Source organism: Lipotes vexillifer, unplaced genomic scaffold, assembly GCF_000442215.2.
Source record: "Lipotes vexillifer unplaced genomic scaffold, Lipotes_vexillifer_v1.1 scaffold169, whole genome shotgun sequence".
Lineage (NCBI taxonomy): Eukaryota > Metazoa > Chordata > Mammalia > Artiodactyla > Lipotidae > Lipotes > Lipotes vexillifer.
Window position 1 is genome coordinate 936674 of NW_006793375.1, and position 18446 is coordinate 955119.

At 44.3% G+C, this 18446-nt stretch overlaps 1 protein-coding gene across 3 annotated transcripts in view; it reads left to right on the plus strand.

The window, feature by feature from the left end:
* Window positions 1–18446, plus strand: part of ASB9 (ankyrin repeat and SOCS box containing 9) — a 32567-nt gene that overhangs the window by 11377 nt on the left and 2744 nt on the right. The window contains exons 3-6 of one of the 3 annotated variants that reach the window (XM_007466332.1): window positions 6723–6830; window positions 10681–10831; window positions 12956–13090; window positions 14556–14747. In XM_007466332.1, the coding sequence (XP_007466394.1) occupies window positions 6723–6830; window positions 10681–10831; window positions 12956–13090; window positions 14556–14747 (586 nt within the window). Of the gene's footprint in view, window positions 1–6722; window positions 6831–10680; window positions 10840–12955; window positions 13091–14555; window positions 14811–18446 lie in introns of those variants that run through there. The other 2 variants (XM_007466333.1, XM_007466334.1) reach the window with 2 other exon arrangements.

The window sequence follows — 18446 nt, forward strand, 5'->3', positions numbered from 1 at the left end:
GTCATACAGAGTGAATTAAGTCAGAAAGAGAAAAACAAATACTGTATGCTAACACATACAAATCGAAAAAAAAAAAAAAAAAAAAAGGTTGGCAACCTAACAGAAAAATCAGCAAGAGACTTGGACTGGGACTTCATAAAAGGGGATATTCAGATGTTCAGTAAATATATCAACCTGTGCTAATAGTAACTGGAGTAATTTAAATTATGAATAAGAAATTATATTACCAGTTCCTCCCATGAGAAGGATTAAATTTGGAAAGACAGAAAACACCAAGTGTCAGCAAGAGTGTGGAGCAACTGGAACTCTCATACATTGCTGGTGAGAGTATAAATTTGTATAAACCACTTTGGGAAATTGTTAAGGAATATCTACTAAAGCTAAAAATATCTCTATGCTACAACCCCGCAGTTTCATTTCTAGGCTTATATGCAACAGATATGTATACACGTGTTCATCAAAAGACACGTACAGGTATATTCATAGCAGCCTTATTCATAACAGCAAAAAAAACAAAAAAAAACCTTGAAAACAACCTGAGTGTCCATCAAAAGTAAGATGGATACATATATTTTGGTATATTACTCAGTGGAACCCTATACAGCAATGAAAATGGATGAATCTGAAAAACAGGTAAGTGAAAGTAGCTGAGCAAACACAAAAATACGTACTTCATGGTTCAATTAATATAACGTTCAAAACCAAGGAAAACTATTCTATGATGTTAGTATTCTGGATGCCTTTGCCAATGAGAGGTGGGTAGTAATTTGGGTAGGACATACATAGGTTTCTGGTAATTTTTTTCCCTTTCTCCCTTTACCTGTACAGTGATTACACAGATAGATTTTCTTTGTGATAATTCACTGAGGTTTACATTAAGGATTTATGAACCTATCTTTATATCTGTTGCACTTCAATAGTAATTTATTTTTTAAAAAGCAATGACAATTTGTTAGGCCAGCAGGAAGCAATTAAGGCATCCTTTGGGCATTTTGGGACCTTAATTTGGTGCACATTAGGATCCCCTTGGGCTGGGATTGGGTAGGGGTTCCTAAAAATGCTGATGCCTGAATTCAACTACCTTTTTTTTTTTTTTTTTAAATGAATCTCAAAGACATTCTTCATTCTAAGTGAAACAAGCCATACTCAAATTTTATACACTGTATGATTCCATTTGTATGTCATTCTGGAAGAGACAAAAATATAAGAACTTACTAAAATCAAGACCAGGTGATAATGAAGATAAGATAGATGAATGAAACAGAATAGAGAGGCCAGAAAAAAACCCACATATGGCCAAGGTCACAAATATTTTCTTCTAAAAGTTTTCGAATTTTACATTTATGTCTATAATCCATTTTGTTAAATTTTGTACAAGGTGTGAGGTATTGGTCAAGATTCATGTTTTTGTTGTGTGTTGATGTCCCTTTGTTCTGGCGCCCTTGCTAAAAAGTCTAACCGTTTTCTATTTAATTGCCTTTGCATCTCTGTCAACTACCTTTGATTGTACTGCAGTTTCTCTGATATGCAGCCTGGGTATCCGGCCTTTTTTTTTTTAAAGCTCCCCTGGAGATCTGAATGCACAACCCTATAAGCCTTCCCAGTAAAGTCCCACTGCATGCAGGGGGTAAGGACTGGCTTTTCTGTTTCTTGAATAAAACGTTTTATGCTGCTCCCTGCAATCTTTAAAGAGCTAAGCCACTATCAGGGTGTGGATACTAGGAAAGATGCTGAGCATTCTGAAACATCAGACCTTTAGGATGTGGCAGCTCATTGAAGGCTAAGTAATAAAGAATAAAAAGAAATCTCAGATAATAACTGCCTAGAAGTTACCGAGTGCTAAGCATTTTGCATACATCATTTTTTAGTCTTCATAACAATCTGTAGGGTAGGTGAAATCGTCCCCATTTTACAGATGGAAATTGAGGCTTCAAGAGGGAAGTAGCTGGCGCAAGTTCACACTGCTTGTTAGGTGATGGTGCCAGCATTTGAACTTGGGAATCACTCTGCTATCCTCTCTCTGAGGTCTCAGTCCTAGGTATGAAACGAAGATAGTGGTGCCATTCAGAGAATCAGGTCCGGCAAGACAAGGAGCTCCTTTCAGGGGAGCTTGGTTGGCAAAGGCTGAATTTATATCGTGAGCTGGGTCTCTGGGTGGTTATGTCTTAGCAGGGAATTAGAAACATGTACTGGGGATGGAGATTTAGATTTTTAATTTTTTAAAATAAATTTGTTTATTTATTTATGGCTGCATTGGGTCTTTGTTGCAGTGCACGGGCTTCTCATTGTGGTGGCTTCTCTTGTTGCAGAACATGGGCTCTAGGTGCGCGGGCTTCAGTAGTTGTGGCACACAGGATTAGTTGCTCCGTGGCATGTGGGATCTTCCCAGACCAGGACTCGAACCCGTGTCCCCTGCATTGGCAGGTGGATTCTTAACCACTGCGCCACCAGGGAAGTCCTGAGATTTAAATTTGAAAGCCATATATAATATATAAAGAGTATTGAGAGAAAAAGAAAAGGGTTTGAGGGCAAATCCTAGAGGAAATGCCTGCATTAGGAGATGTAAGGATGAAAAGGACAGAGTTAGTGAAAGAGACAGAAAAAAAGGCAGTCAGAGGTCGGAGATAATTCCAGGTAGAACTCTGTTTTAGAAAGCAGGGGAGAGGTTTCAGGAGGTCAGGATGAACATGTGGCAAATTTAGAGGTGGAAGGAGGTGGGGGACAGAGCAGTGCAAACTGGTTTCCGGAAGTCACAGGTGTTCTTTAAGAGCAGTATCAGCAGGATTGTGTTGGTAGAAAATGAGAGAAGGAGTAAAAGTAGAGACGATGGGGATAGACTATTTTCAAAAAAAAAAGGAGGGGGCAGCAAAGGGAAGAAGCACATGGATGGATGCTTGGCCGAGGGTCAGGACTGAGGGATGGGGAGACTTTGAAAAAGCAAAAAGAAAGTGTATCTCGAGAGAGCAGGGGACGCATGTGAGAAGGTAGATGAAGGAATGTCGCGGGCGTGGCGGGAGCTGGGGGGGGGCCCCGGGTGCAGTTATGGGCTATTGGAGTGCACTCATATATTTCTTCCTCAAAGAAAGGAGCAGTGGGAGAAAAGAAGACTGGAGGAATGCAGAGAGATTTTTAGGTGTGGGGAGAAAGGGAATGTAGGAAGTTCTCACATCAGATGGCTTTGACCTCCTTGGTAAAGTAGGAAGGAAGTGATGTGTTCTGATGAACGTGAGTACGATAGGTGTTCCTGATCGTTTCTGCTGAGTGTAGAGAAGGAAGTGATAACTGTGGGAAGGACAAAGGATAAAGCCTCAGCTTCTTGTAGTCAGTTGGTTCAGCCTGGGTAGGCATATGATTTGGGGCTGGGACAGAAAGTTGCCAGGTACTAAGCACTGTGTCACCCATGGGTGCCCTGATATTATACCACCCCAAGGACCCATCAGAAAGAGCTTCTGAATATAGGCTGAGACTAGGGGACAAACAATTGATGATAGAACAATTAAAGATAAGCTATTCATTTTTTAAACTGAGAACCCACTGTAGACTGGACCCTCTCTGAAGTAATGGGTTAAAATTTACCTTATAATAGTATATGATTCAGCCTTGTCAATAATTCAAACAAATTGCCACAGTTCATTTAAAGTCAAACTTGTACCTATAAATACAGTCTGCAGTTTGCAAAGGGAAACTTAATTTAAAGGAACTTCGTTGTAATGTGAACATGTAATGAGTGGTGAACACTTTTGTACTGTGAATAATTCCTTTTTTACATTTTCATTTACCTGGATTTATGTATAAGCACCTAAATGATGATTTAGAAATGGCAGTGGTGACTGCAGTTAACAGAACACAATAAAGAATTCCTTTAAAGGACAGTCTTCTTTCAGCTCAGGATCTGTCGCACAGAGAAAAATGCAGTTAACATTTTGCTGTGAATTTCTTGTGTACTCTAGCAGTGTGTGAGGAAGAGATTGGGCAAATATAGAACATTGAGAGTGGGAAAAAAAGGATTTGAGAACAGATCTTTGAGGGGATGCCTCTAATAAAATAATAATGACAATAATAAAACAGCAGAGGCCACACTGTGAAGTCCATGGGCAGTGCTTGTGAAGGGAATAAATGCTATAACTCAAATTCTTCTCGAGTCAGAGGGTCAGTAGGCATTTATTGAATATAGATGGAATTTGAGGTTATGAAGGAAGGGAAGATACAGTCCTATCCCTCCCTGCAAACAGCAGAGCTGGGATGAAAAAGTAGTATAAAGGATATTGGAATTTCTCATTGTTAAGCAGATGATTTTGAGTCTCCCAGAACCCCTTTGCAGACCCACCTAAAAAGGCTCTGCGTTTGAGCTCCTGTAGACTCAGGTGTATGTCCAGGTGTATATCAAAATGCATGAGCTTGCCAGTCAGAGGGTAGAAGTCCGAAGGACAGCATGACTAGGGGGCTGACTTGTAAATGCCCACAGAAGTGGAAGAATGTATGTTAGGAATGATGGTGAGTGAAGTAATTTATTGGAATGATTTTAGGCAAATGTAAACTCTTCTGGGAAGAAAAGGTATAATATATTACCAAGATGTTAATTAAACTATCCATGCTGTTAATTGACATGCCCTAAGGAAAAGAACTTTTATTGTACCTGATTTCTTCCCGTTAGGGATAGATGACATGTTCCAAGATCAGCGGGGTTCTGGGGAGCCTCTCCTGGAGCTCTTTGATGTTTTGCTTGGGTTGGGCTCGTGATCCGTCTCCTGGAGAGCACATTTTCCCAGAGGATGAAGAATCCCAGGCCCTTGCAGACACTTTCTTGCTTCTTCAGCCCTAGCATGCTAGAGTGAGAAGGTAATTGCTCCACAGCCTCGGGACTTTCTGCCTCTCTGTCTGTGGAGGTTCACCTAATGCTTTGGCCTGTATTAGTCCAGGGCTATTGGAGTGTGCTCATATATACCTGTACGTATATAAGAAATCCCGAACTTAGCGGCTTAATGTAACAGACATGTATTAGTTCCCAGTGTCTATGGGTCAGGAATCTAGACACAGTTTAGCTGGGTCAGGGACTCTTATGAATCTGCAGTCATATGAGTGTGGACCAGAGCTTCAGGCATCTTGAGGCTTGACTAAGGGTGGACCCCAGTCCAAATTCTCTTACATGGCTGTTGGCAAGATTCAGTTCCTTCTGGGTTTTTTTTTTTTTTTTTTTAAACACACGCTAGAAACTGCCCTTTTTCTTTTTTCTTTTTTTAAAAAAATTTATTTTATTTATTTATTTATTTTTGGCTGTGTTGGGTCTTCGGTGCTGCGCGCGGGCTTTCTCTAGTTGCGGTGAGCGGGGGCTACTCTTTGTTGTGGTGCGCGGGCTTCTCATTGCAGTGGCTTCTCTCATTGCGGAGCACGGGCTCTAGGCGCGCGGGCTTCAGTAGTTGCGGCACGTGGGCTTCAGTAGTTGCGGCACGCAGGCTCAGTAGTTGTGGCTCACGGGCTCTAGAGCACAGGCTCAGTAGTTGTGGCACATGAGCTTAGTTGATCCACGGCATGTGGGATCTTCCTGGACCAGGGATCGAACCCGTGTCCCCTGCATTGGCAGGCGATTCTCAACCACTGCGCCACCGGGGAAGCCCCCTTCTGGGTTTTTTGACTAAAAGCTTCAATTCCTGGCTGGCTGTTGCCTGGAGACTGCCCTAAATTCCTTGTCATGGCCCTCATCAAAACAATGAGCCAATAAGTGAGAGGACAAGAGAGAGTGAGAGCAAGTTGAAAGTCAGTCTTGAGTGTGTACACCTAAGAGTCACATGGCTAGGTCATAGGTATGTGTGTCATCAACTCTAATAGATACTGTCAAACTGTTATCCTGAGTGGTTGTATTATATTACACTCCCGCCAGCAGTATGACGGTTCCTTTTTTTGTTTCTTTTTTTACATCATTGTCAACACCTTAGTGTACTGTCAGATTTTGAGCCAGGTTAACTTTTTTTTTTTTAAGTTGTTGGGTTTTTATTTTTATTTTATTTTTTAATTGAAGTATAGTTGATTGACAGCATTGTGTTAATTTCTGCTGTACAGCAAAGTGATTCAGTTACACATACATACACTTTTTTTCATATTCTTTTCCATTATGGTTTATCGTAGGATACTGAATATAGTTCCCTGTGCTCTACAGTAGAACCTTGTTGTTTATCCATCCTATATATAATAGTTTGCATCTATTAGTCCCAAACTCCCAATCCATCCCTTCCTCAGTCCCCTCCCCCTTGGCAGCCACAAGTCTGTAATAGTTCTCTGAGTCTGTTTCTGTTTCGTAGATAAGTCCATTTGTATCATATTTTATATTCCATATATAAGTGGTATCATATGGTATTTCTTTCTCTGTCTGACTTACTTTGCTTAGTATGCTAATCTCTGGGTCCATCCATGTTGCTGCAAATGGCATTATTTCATTCTTTTTTATGAGCCAGATTAACTGTTTTTGTAAATTTTTAAATTGATGTATAATTGATTTATAATGTTGTGTTTGTTAATTTCTGCTGTACGCAAAGTGATTCAGTTATATATATATTAATATATATATATATACATTCTTTTTTTAATATTCTTTTCCATTATGGTTTATCATAGGTGAGCCAGGTCAACTTTTAAGAGAATTGTCTTGTACTGAATTCATGACTGAAACCCAACCCTACAGAACTGTTGCTTTGCATCCCTTACTCTGCCCATTTCCCCTCCTCCAGGGGTGGCTTGTGAACCTCGTCACGGCAGATCGTGTGTCCCCACTCCATGAAGCCTGTCTCGGAGGTCATCCCTCCTGTGCAAATATTTTATTAAAGCATGGAGCTCAGGTAAGTGCAGCTCAAATCACACCTTAGACACCGTGACTGAAAAATGACGATTTCTATCCCTTCTGAATACTTTCCAGCGTTTTTGATTAGCCTGATTTGAAATATGAAGGTTTTTCTTTTTCAAAAGTATTATGTCTGTCAAGCTTATTTACTTTAGTAGTAGATGAAATACTGCATTTTTAGCTAGAAAGTCATGGTCTGAGCCTATATCATTTTCTTTGACTGTCACTATTAATACATAGCTGTTAGATTTCTGCCTTCATTTCTGTGGCTGGAAGGTAGTGACATGTTGTAGAAAACACATAACATTTGTCTCCATAAAACCTGAATAATGGTTCCAGACCATCTCTACCATTTACTAACATTGGAAACTTGGACAGGTTACTTAGCCTGTAAGCTTTAGAGTCTATATATGAGACAAAAAAACAAACCAAAAAAAAATTATGTAGCATATTCTGTGGTATTTTGAGGATTGAGAGGGATAAGGCATGTGATTATTATTTGGAGAATGGGAATCGGGATGACATAATGAGATTCTAGAGAAGGAAGATACGAAATCATTGAATTTGAAAGTAGGGACCAGTAGATCTTCCATTAACTTAAGTACCCTCTTGGTCAGAAGTGATGGGAAAATCTGATCAGGAAATTCTGTATGGCTTTCTCATCTTTTCTCAACCAGTCTGTACTGAGCATTTATTATGTGCCTAACTCTAGATAAAGATTTTCAGGAACTTCTAAACTAAATGAGGAGACGACCAGATAAACAGGTAAATGGCGGCATGTAACACTAACTGCTTCAAAAGATAAACCCTGAAATCTCAGTAGCCTCGTATAATAAAAGTTTATTTCTTGTTCAACTCAGAATCCAGTGTGGGTGTTCCCAGTTGGGGGGCTATTTTCCGAGGGTGATTCAAGGACGCAGGCTCCTTTCATCCTCTTGCTCCACTGTCTTCAACAAGTGGCTCCCACGTGTGCTCCATTCCAGATGGCTAGAAGGGGAAAAGACATGGAGGATTGTGAATGGAAGCTTTGTAAGGGCCAGTCTTGGCAGTGACATATGTCACTTTTACTCATATCCCATTGGCCAGAATTCAGGCCATGTCTAACTGCCAGGGAGGCGGGCAAGTGTAGTATGCCTCTGCGCCCAAGAGAGAGGAAATGAGTTTGTTTAATGCACAGTATCTCAGCCACAGCAGGCAATTACAATACACTGTTTTTATCTGTTAGTTTCTTCTGTGTAACAAACCACCCTGACTTAATGACTTAAGACAGTAGCCATTTATCTCACAGTTCCTTGTGTTGTCTGGGCAGCTCTTCTGGTCTGGCTGCTTCAGCTAACCTCAGCTGGGCTTACTGAGGCATTTCAGGTTAGCTGATAGATGGGCTGGGGCAGGCTACCTCATGATGACCTTGGCTGGGACGGCTGGGAGGTCTGGGGAGACAGAAGAGCTCTACGTGGTCTCTCATCCTTTAGCAGGCGACCCGGGCCTGTTCACATGGTAGCAGGGATTCCAAGAGCAGCAAAATAGGGCGAGCTCTCTGCTTGCATCACACTTGTTAACTGTCCCATTGACCAAAGCAATTCATGTGGGCAAGCCCAGATTCAAGGATTGAAAAGACAGTCTCTGTCTTGGGATGGGAGGAGTTACTAAGCCACTCTGCAAAGGGATATGCATCCTGGGCAGAGAATCTGTGGCCATATTTTGCAAACCACTACAATGTAATAAGTATTAATAGTAAGGGGATTGTTGGGAACACATAGAAGTGTTCCTAACCTGTTTATTTCTGATGGAGAGGGGGAGTCAAAAGATGCTTCCTACAGGAAATGATGTTACAGTTGAAACCTAAAGGACCTGTTGGAGTTAGTCAGCTCAACGGTGGGTTGGGGGAAATGATGGACTTCTCACCCACTGGGAACAGCAAACGCAAAGGCCTAGAAGTGAAAGTGGGGGCTTCAAATCGTTCCTTCAAATCATTCCTTAGAGACTTCCCTGGTGGTGCAGTGGTTAAGAATCCACCTGCCAATGCAGGGGACACGGGTTCGAGCCCTGGTCCGGGAAGATCGCACATGCCGCGGAGCAACTAAGCCCATGCGCACAACTACTGAGCCTGCACTCTAGAGCCTGCGAGCCACGACTACTCAGCCTGCGCGCCTATAGTCTGTGCTCCGCAACTAGAGAAGCCACTGCAATGAGAAGCCCGTGCACTGCAACGAAGAGTAGTCCCCGCTCGCCGCCACTAGAGAAAGCCCACGTGCAGGAACGAAGACCCAACACAGCCAAAAATATATAAAATAAATAAATTTTTAAAAAACTGAAAAAGATAATTCCTTATAGCAGCAGAGTGGAGCAGGTGAGAGGGGTCAGAACACAAACAAGCTTGCCGACCAGGCCAAGAAAATGGGCTTTGTCCTGAGAGCAGCCGAGAGCCATAGATGAGTGCATCATGAGGTTTATATTTTGGTCAAGAAAACTTACCCCAAACTTGGAAACAGGCCCAGGACTAAGCAGAGGCGAGGAAGGAGCCTGGGGTGCAAACTCTAAACTCTGCCTGCTCGCAGGGTCGTTCAGCACTTTTGTAACCCTGGGAGCGAGTGTCTCCTTAAACTTTGCACCCTGGACATCTTTCATGCATCACTAGTCCTGGCCTCGCGTGGAAATAGGGCATGAGAATGACGTCCGTGTCTTCACAGTATCATCGTTTAACAGGTTCACTAAAGAATTCCTTGATAGAGGAAAATGCATCTGCATTTGGCTTTGCCCTTTGGCATTCAATTATAGCCCAAACACTGTGAAGTTAGATGTTAGCTTGTAAGTTCCGGTCTGATTTCCAGTGTTAGAAAAGATAGCCCCAACGATTATAGTTTTATGGCCCTATAGGATATTAACCAGTTTTGTATCTATTAGCAAATTTATTTCAGCGTTGCATTGACTGACTATATAAATTCTCCTTTTAGCCGTCCTTGCCATTTTACTGGTTCCCTCATTAATGAATGAGCTGAATAAAATCTTTGGCTTGTGTTCACTCTATGTTTGGATGAAAGTGATGTTTTTAAATTTATTTATTAATTTATTTTTGGCTGTGTTGGGTCTTCGTTGCTGTGCATGGGCTTTCTCTAGTTGTGGCGAGCGGGGGCTACTCTTTGTTGTGGTGCGCGGGCTTCTCATTGTGGTGGCTTCTCTAGTTGCGGAGCACGGGCTCTAGGAGCGCGGGCTTCAGTAGTTGCGGCACGCGGGCTCAGTAGTTGTGGCTTACGGGCTCAGTAGTTGTGGCTCGCGGGCTCAGTAGTTGTGGCTCGTGGGCTCTAAAGCGCAGGCTCAGTAGCTGTGGCGCATGGGCTTAGTTGCTCCGCGGCATGTGAGATCTTCCCGGACCAGGGATCGAACCCGTGTCCCCTGCATCGGCAGGTGGACCCCCAACCACTGTGTCACCAGGGAAGTCCCGAAAGCAATATTTTTAAATTGAAAAAAAAGAATACATTAACAATTTTAAAAGGTTACTCTAACTTCTGTGGGGAAATTGGATTGGGGTGGGATGGGTCTAGGATGGCATGTTTAAAATAAGGTGATTAGTGGGAATTTCCTGGCCGTCCAGTGGTTAGGACTGCACACTCCCACTGCAGGGGGCACGGGTTCAATCCCTGGTCTGGGAACGTTCTTGGTGCATTACATTCTATACCTCATCTGGTTTTTCACAGCAGCTTTGGGGAATCTGTTATTTTTTGTCCCCGTTTTGTAGCTGTGGAATTTAAGGCTCAGACAAGTGTAATAATAGCTTGAAAATGGTGAAGCTTAGGTCTGAATCCAGGATACCCCACTGCTCGCCTTCATGCTGGAGCTTTTCTTTCTAGGTGAATGGTGTTACTACAGACTGGCATACTCCCTTGTTTAATGCTTGTGTCAGCGGCAGCCTGGACTGTGTGAATTTGCTTCTGCAGCATGGAGCCAGTCCCCACCCTGAGAGTGATCTGGCGTCCCCCATGCACGAAGCTGCTAAGAGAGGTAAATCTGTTGAGAATTTAAGTTTTCCACTTGTCCGTTGTTTCCTTCAAGGGACATCTTATGATTGAAGGGAAGAGGGAAAAGGAGGTATATGGAGCAGTTGTTCTCAATGTGTGGATCCTGGGACCAGAAGCATCAGCCTGACCTGGCATGCAAGTGCAGATTCTTGGGCCCCATTCCAGACCCAGTGAATCAGTAACTTTGGGGGTGGGGTCCAGCCATCTGTGCTTTGTTTAACAGGCCCTCCAGGTGATTTCTGATGCACAGTAAGTTTGAGGAGAACCCTTTTAGAACATTTGGAATATTGTTCACTGCTGTGTTTCCAGAACAGGGCCTGGCATATAGTAGACTGTCCATCAGAATGTGTGGAATGTGTTGTTGAACTCATGACCCCATAAAGTCAAGTTATTTTATAAAACAAATTATAGTCTTCTGTTTTAAGGCCTTAAAGAATATTGTCTCAGGGCCGCCTAAGTTTGCTAAGTGAAACAAACTTTCAATTTTTGGAAATATAAGATGTTATATACAGTTTGGGGTAAGTCTCCCCATCCCCATGTTTGTTGAGGTATAATTGACAAATAAGATTGTATATATTTAAGGTGTACAGTGTGATAACTTGATATACGTATACATTGTGAAAGGATAACCGTAATCAAGCTAATTAACACATCCATTGCCTCATATAGTTACCTTTTTTTTGTGGTGAGAACATTTAAGATCTACTCCTGTAACAAATTTAAAGTACAGTATATATATAATTTTTATTTATTTATTTATTTATTTTTTTTGCTGTACGCGGGCCTCTCACTGTTGTGGCCTCCCCCGCTGCAGAGCGCAGGCTCCGGACGCGCAGGCTCAGCGGCCATGGCTCACGGGCCCAGCCGCTCCGCGGCATGTGGGATCTTCCCGGACCGGGGCACGAAAATTTAAAGTACAGTATATATATAATTTTTATTTATTTATTTATTTATTTTTTTTGCTGTACGCGGGCCTCTCACTGTTGTGGCCTCCCCCGCTGCAGAGCGCAGGCTCCGGACGCGCAGGCTCAGCGGCCATGGCTCACGGGCCCAGCCGCTCCGCGGCATGTGGGATCTTCCCGGACCGCCGCACGAACCCGCGTCCCCTGCATCGGCAGGCGGACTCTCAACCACTGCGCCACCGGGGAAGCCCAGTATATACATTATTGACTGTAGTCACGATGCTGTACATTAGATCCCCAGAACTTATTCATCTGGGATAATTCTTTTCGTAAAGTCACAGTTTTCCTGCTATTCTTAACTCTGAGACAAAAAATAAAATTGTAAGTTTTGCTTTTCTCTGATATTTCGCCTCCTCCTTGACATCATGATGACCGTCCCTTGCCCCGAGGGCTATTTCCGCAGTGCCTTCACAAAATAGCTTCCCCTCATCTTTGCAGCAGCCCCATTTGACTGGATCCACCCGTATTATAATTATCTCCCAAAGCACTGGCATTTCTTCACGAGGAGACATGTTAACTCATCATATTCACTGGACACATAGAACTAAAATGGTGTAACAAGATAAATGCAAAGGAGCAGTGTTTCAAGTATGATGTCCTAGACCAAGGAAGAGTGATTCTGCCTTCACCAAACCTAGTTGGCCACACTGGGCCTCACTCACGTTGGATTTGGCGCCTTCTTCTAAGCCTCGCCTGTGCCCACCGTGGCCTGTTTGTCCCAGGGCTTGCCCTTGGTGAGGTTGTAACTTTCCTTCCCTGTTCCACGGTCCGCTCTGTGCCCTTTCTTCTCCAGGTCCACCTTTAGTCCTTGTTGTTCCATATCTCTCCTCAGCGCTCACTTTGATTTCTGTAATCAGACTGATTACAGAGCCACCAACAATTGAAAAAGGTGGCTGGCTGCTCGTTGCTTACCGTGGCTGGCAAACTCAAGTGGAGTTCCACCCAGAGCTACGGACGCCGTCTTATAGTCAACCCATTAACTGGTGGCAGTGTTGGAGACCATTCCCTATTCTAAGTAGAGGAAATAGCTTTTGGTCGCTGGATAAGTTGTTGGAAAATTTAAACACACAGAAAGTGGGCGAGGTGGTGTTTCCCTAGCTACGAGAATTTGTGCTGTAACTGTTTTCTCCCACTTTGGGCTGCAGGCCACGTGGAGTGCCTTGAGTCTCTTGTGGCTCATGGGGGCGACGTTGACCGTAACATCAGCCACCTGGGCACACCGTTATATTTGGCTTGTGAAAATCTGCAGGTGGCCTGTGCCAAGAAGCTTCTGGAATCAGGTAAAACCAAAAGCAAAACATAACAAGGAAAGTAAATGAAAAGTAAATTAAAGGTATCTGAAAGCTCTTTCTATTGTAGCAGAGGAAAGAGCGCGGGCAATGGAGTCGGACTGGATCAGAGTTCGTATTGACTTTGTTTCCGTGGGGAGTTAGTTTAAACTGTTTCAACTTTAGTCCTCTCACTTGTAATGAGAATAGTGATAATAATGATAATGGTGATGACGTCTCCCAGGATGGTCCTCAATGATTATTAGTTTCTCCTCCCTCCCTCTGGCCATTGATATTATTAGGCCCTGAGTAACTTGCACAGCTGCTGGATTAGGGCTGAACCTTCAGATGTGGGGCCGCCTTCACCAGTTCTCTTTGATTCGGAAATAGAACTTGTCCCATTTTTAGTCCATTGTAAATATTATATTTTTGAAAAGTCGTAGGTCGCATCATTCTTTTTCACCGTTTCCTGCTGTTATCCAGCCCCTTCTTCAACACTGGCGATACCACGTCATCACCTCTTTAGTTGTCTGAGTCTTGGTTATTCTTTAAAAACCCAGTAATCTTACCCTGCACTGAATGCTCTTACGGTTCCCATTGCCTTCTACTCACTTGGCAGCCATTACCATGAATTAGGAGATTGGTTCTCTCTCTCCTTCTCTCCCTCTCTTTCTTCTATTACCCTAGGTGGATTTTAAGCTCCTAGTCAGGAAAGGGCCATGTTTGGCATCCCTCACAAAGCTAAGACCAATACAAGAACAATTCAGTTAACATTTGTTGACTGGACAGAGATTCCCATTTTACTAGAGGGACAGCAGCCCAGGCAAAGTCATATGTCCCCACACATCACAGCGGGAGCCAGCATCTGGACTGGGGTAGGGATTTGTTGAGAGTGTAAGGATGGAACTGGGTGGGGGTGGTCCTCGAATTCTACCTTATCCCCGAAGAGGAGGGCTTTGCCACCTTCCCTGTGATCTTGGGATTGGCCACCCCAATCTAGGCAATGCTGCCATAATTGATTGCCCTTCACAGTCCAAATCACATGGTCCCAAGTCTCTGGTTTAAACCTCACGGCAGTTGCTCGGCGTGTAAATGTGGATAATTGCCATAGATGAGATTTCACCATCTAGCCTCACTTCCGGCCTGTACTGGCTAATATTTGGGCTCCATTAATAATGAATGTGCAGCTTTCATGCCACCAGGATTCTTCTTGCATGTGTCACACCTGTGTAGAGCGCTCCAAGGCAAGATTTTCAACCTCATATGTCACAGAGCTCCTGTGGTACATTCAGTCACATTGTCAAGTGGCATTTTCCCCATATTATTAAATGGAATCAAGTCATCTCCTGTCTTCTCAGGAGAACTACTGTGCCTACTGTGGATGCCCTTTTGTTAGGAAATTTTGAGGTGCGGTGCTTTGAGAAGGGGGTGCTTGCACTCTGCTGACTCTGACTCTGTTGTTCTCGTGACTGTTTAGGAGCGAGCGTGAACCAAGGCCGGGGGCTGGATTCCCCTCTGCACGCGGTGGCCAGGGCGTCCAGTGGGGAGCTGGCCTGCCTGCTCATGGACTTTGGAGCAGACACCCAGGCCAGGGATGCTGAAGGCCACCGTCCCTTGGAGCTGGTGCCTCCAGAGAGCCCCCTGAGCCAGCTCTTCTTGCAGAGAGAAGGTGCTTCTTTGCCTGAATCTAAGCCCTAATCCATAGACTTCTGTGGGCTCTAGCAGGAGGCAGGTACTTACCGAGTTCTGACTTTGGGTCTTATGAAAAAGATTGTGCTCTGCCTTCACGAAACGTGGGGAGCTGAGACACTTTAGTATTCAGCAATGTACAGTACTGGTTATATAATAAATAACCATCCTGCTCTTTGGCATGTTGGAGGCAGGCTGTTTGGATGATCTAATGTTCGTATGTGGGATAGGCCAGCTTTCAAAAGAATTAAGATATTGTTTTAAAATGTTAAAGTTACCTAAGACATGCTGTATTTAAAAAAAAATTTTATTGGGGTATAGTTGATTTACAATGTTGTGTTAGTTTCAGGTGTACGACATGCTTTATTTTTTTTTAAATTTATTTTATTGAAGTATAGCTGATTTATAATGTTGTGTTTATTTCTGCTGTACAGCAAAGTGACTCACTTATACATATACATTCTTTTTCGTATTCTTTTCCGTTATGGTTTATCACAGGATACTGAATATAGTTCCCTGTGCTATACAGTAGGACCTTGTTTATCCATTCTATACATACTAGTTTGCATCTGCTAACCCCAAACTCCCAATCCATCCCTCCCCACCCCCCTCCCCCTTGGCAACCACAAGGCTGTTCTCTATGCCTGTGAGTCTGTTTCTGTTTTGTAGATAAGTTCACTTGTGTCATATTTTAGATTGCACATATAAGTGATATAATAGGGTATTTGTAAGCCATGCTTTAGAGAGATGCAGCAGAAGGGTCTTTGGGGTTGTACAATGTCCCAGGATGTCTTACTGTAGTACAGATGGGCTGAACTACTGGGCATTTGGCTTCTGGGATGGGGGTAAGAATGCAACTCACTGAGTATTACACAGTATTACTTGCATGATGCACAGCAATCGGGAGACATTTACTATTGGCTTGGCCAAAAAAGTTCGTTCGGGTTTTCCGTGACATCTTATGGAAAAATCCGGACGAACTTTTTGGCCAATCCAATATAATAAGTTAATCAACACTGAGTCCATACTCCTCTATGAATAAAAGCTGACACTCCTGACCCAAACCACTAAACACTGGGGTTGAGCAGTGTGCAAGGGGGTAGGGGCACTTCCCTGGGCTGCGAGGTCACAGGTGGGCTGGGGTGGGGAGCAGAGACCCCTCAGATTGCATTCTTAATTGTCCCTAGAGGTGGAGAGCAGCCAGCTCAGGACCTGCTTTTTTTTTTTTACCCGAGTGTGGACTTTGTTGAGTCTTAGGGGTTGTGGGAGTTTGAAGCAGGCTTCCCTACCAGAAGGATTCTTTTCTTCATTTTTATTTATTTTTATTTTTTATTTTATTTAATTAATTTATTTTTGGCTGCATTGGGTCTTCGTTGCTGAGCACGGGCTTTCTCCAGTTGCGGGGAGCGGGGGCTACTCTTTGTTGCGGTGCGCGGGCTTCTCATTGCGGTGGCTTCTCTTGTTGTGGAGCACGTGCTTAGGTGCGTGGCTCAGTAGTTGTGGCGCACGGGCTTAGTTAGTTACTCCATGGCATGTGGGATCTTCCCAGGCCAGGGTTCGAACCCGTATCACCTGCACTGGCAGACGGATTCTTAACCACTGTACCACCAGGAAAGTACCAGAAGGATTCTGATGTCATGTAATCTGGATATTGTCTCCCCACGTGGGCAGAATTGTAAAGTGGCCCCTGAATCCTTCTTTCTGCTACACCCACTGCCCCAGCGTACTTGTGGCCATGGCCTGCCTTGGGGCCCCCCAAACAAGGCCTGTGCTCCCCGAGCCAAGGCACAAGGAACAGTCCAATAGAAACCCCTTTATGAGAAGCAGTGGGGTCACCCCTGGGCAACTCTGCCCGTACTTTGACAATTTCTTGTTTTCAAAACATTGTATCTCTGTAGACGGGGCCGATTTCTCCAGCAGGCACAGATGGCACAATGCGTGGGGTCCACCATGTTTTTAGGGGCCCGCAGAAATGTTTTAATTTCTTTTAAAATCAGAAGGAAAAACAATGAATAAAACTCAACCTGGGTTATATTCATCTTTATGCTGGCACTGGTCCCTGACATTGTATCTAGCACAAGTGATTAGTAACTTCCTTCAAAGTGCCTTAGTGAGAGGAGATTGAGTTCAGTTGCCCCACACTATGCCTTTTGCAGCTCGTTAATAAATGCTTTGAGCACACGGGGAAATCCTTCATTAATATACGCCTTGAGTACACTGAACATATCTGGAAGGTGCCCTAAATTTCAACAGGGACCTTCTGAATGTGCTCTGAGGACCTGATTGAAAATATTTCCGTTCTTGCTTTCCTTGTACATATGTCTGTTTCTACCTCTCCTTGTTTTCCATCACCTGAGAAGTATGCCACCCACTTTATCCTGTAGCTTGCGGTGATGCTATAGGAAATTGAAGCCGAATCCGGCCTCTGTACCCCGACACCGAATTACATCTCGGAGACAGAGTTCTGGGTGAAGTAGAAAAGAACAGCTTTATTGCTTTGCCGGGCAGAGCAGTGGACTAATGCCCTCGAAACTGTGTCCCGACCTGGAGGGACTAGTGAGTTTTATCGTAGTGGTTCAAAGAGGGCGTGATCAGCTCGTGGACGTTCTTCTGATTGGCTGGTGGGGAGGTAAGTGGGCGTCAGCATCATCAACCTTCTGGTTCCACCTGGTCTGGGGTCTACGTGCTTGTGGGCAGCATGCAGTTAACTTCTCCCACCTGGCGGGGGTTTCAGTATCTGCTAAACAGCTCAAAGATATTGTTATGTTTGTGTGTCCCTTGAGGGGAACCAGGACCCTGCCCCAAGGCGGCAATGTTGTTTCTCTTGACTGTTGCTCCCTTGTCTCCGCATCCCCTCCCTTCCCTAATGAGCATCGGTTTGACCCTGCTCCTTGGAACTCAGGGAAGGTCAGGGAGGCTGACTGAAGCCTATTTCCTGTAATCATCAAGAAATGGCGGCAGGGGGCTTCCCTGGTGGCTCAGTGGTTGAGAGTCCGCCTGCCGTTGCAGGGGACACGGGTTCGTGCCCCGGTCCGGGAAGATCCTACATGGCGTGGAGCGGACGGGCCCGTGAGCCATGGCCACTGAGCCTGCGCGTCCGGAGTCTGTGCTCCGCAATGGGAGAGGCCACAACAGTGAGAGGCCAGTGTACCGCAAAAAAAAAATAAGGGGGACACGGAAGGGCTTTTGTGCCCTGGAGTCCCCCAGGGTCCTGCTTGGTATCAAAGTTAGAGGCCACTGTACCCTTTTGGTTGCATTCTCAACCCTGGCCACACAATACAGTGACCTGGGACACGTGCCTTTACAAAAACGAGATGCACAGGCCCCACCCAACAGTAACTGAAGCAACATCCCTGGGGTGGAGTTTAAAGCTCTCCCCCACCCCCCAGTCAGGCTTGAGGGCTGCTGCTTTATGGGATTCTTGAAGGTATACAGCTTTGCCTTTTAAAAAGTTTTTAATAACCAAAAGGGAATTCCCATTACAATTTAGTGCAGGGGCTGGGGATGGGAAATCATTTCCCATCTTTTTACCCTATGACAGGGTTTTTCAAGCTCAGCACTATTTACATTTTGGGCCAGATGGGGGCCATCCTGTCCTGTGCACTGTAGGATGTTTAGCAGCATCCCTGTCATCCACCCACTAGATGGTAGTAGCAACCCCCCCCCCCCACCCCCGCCA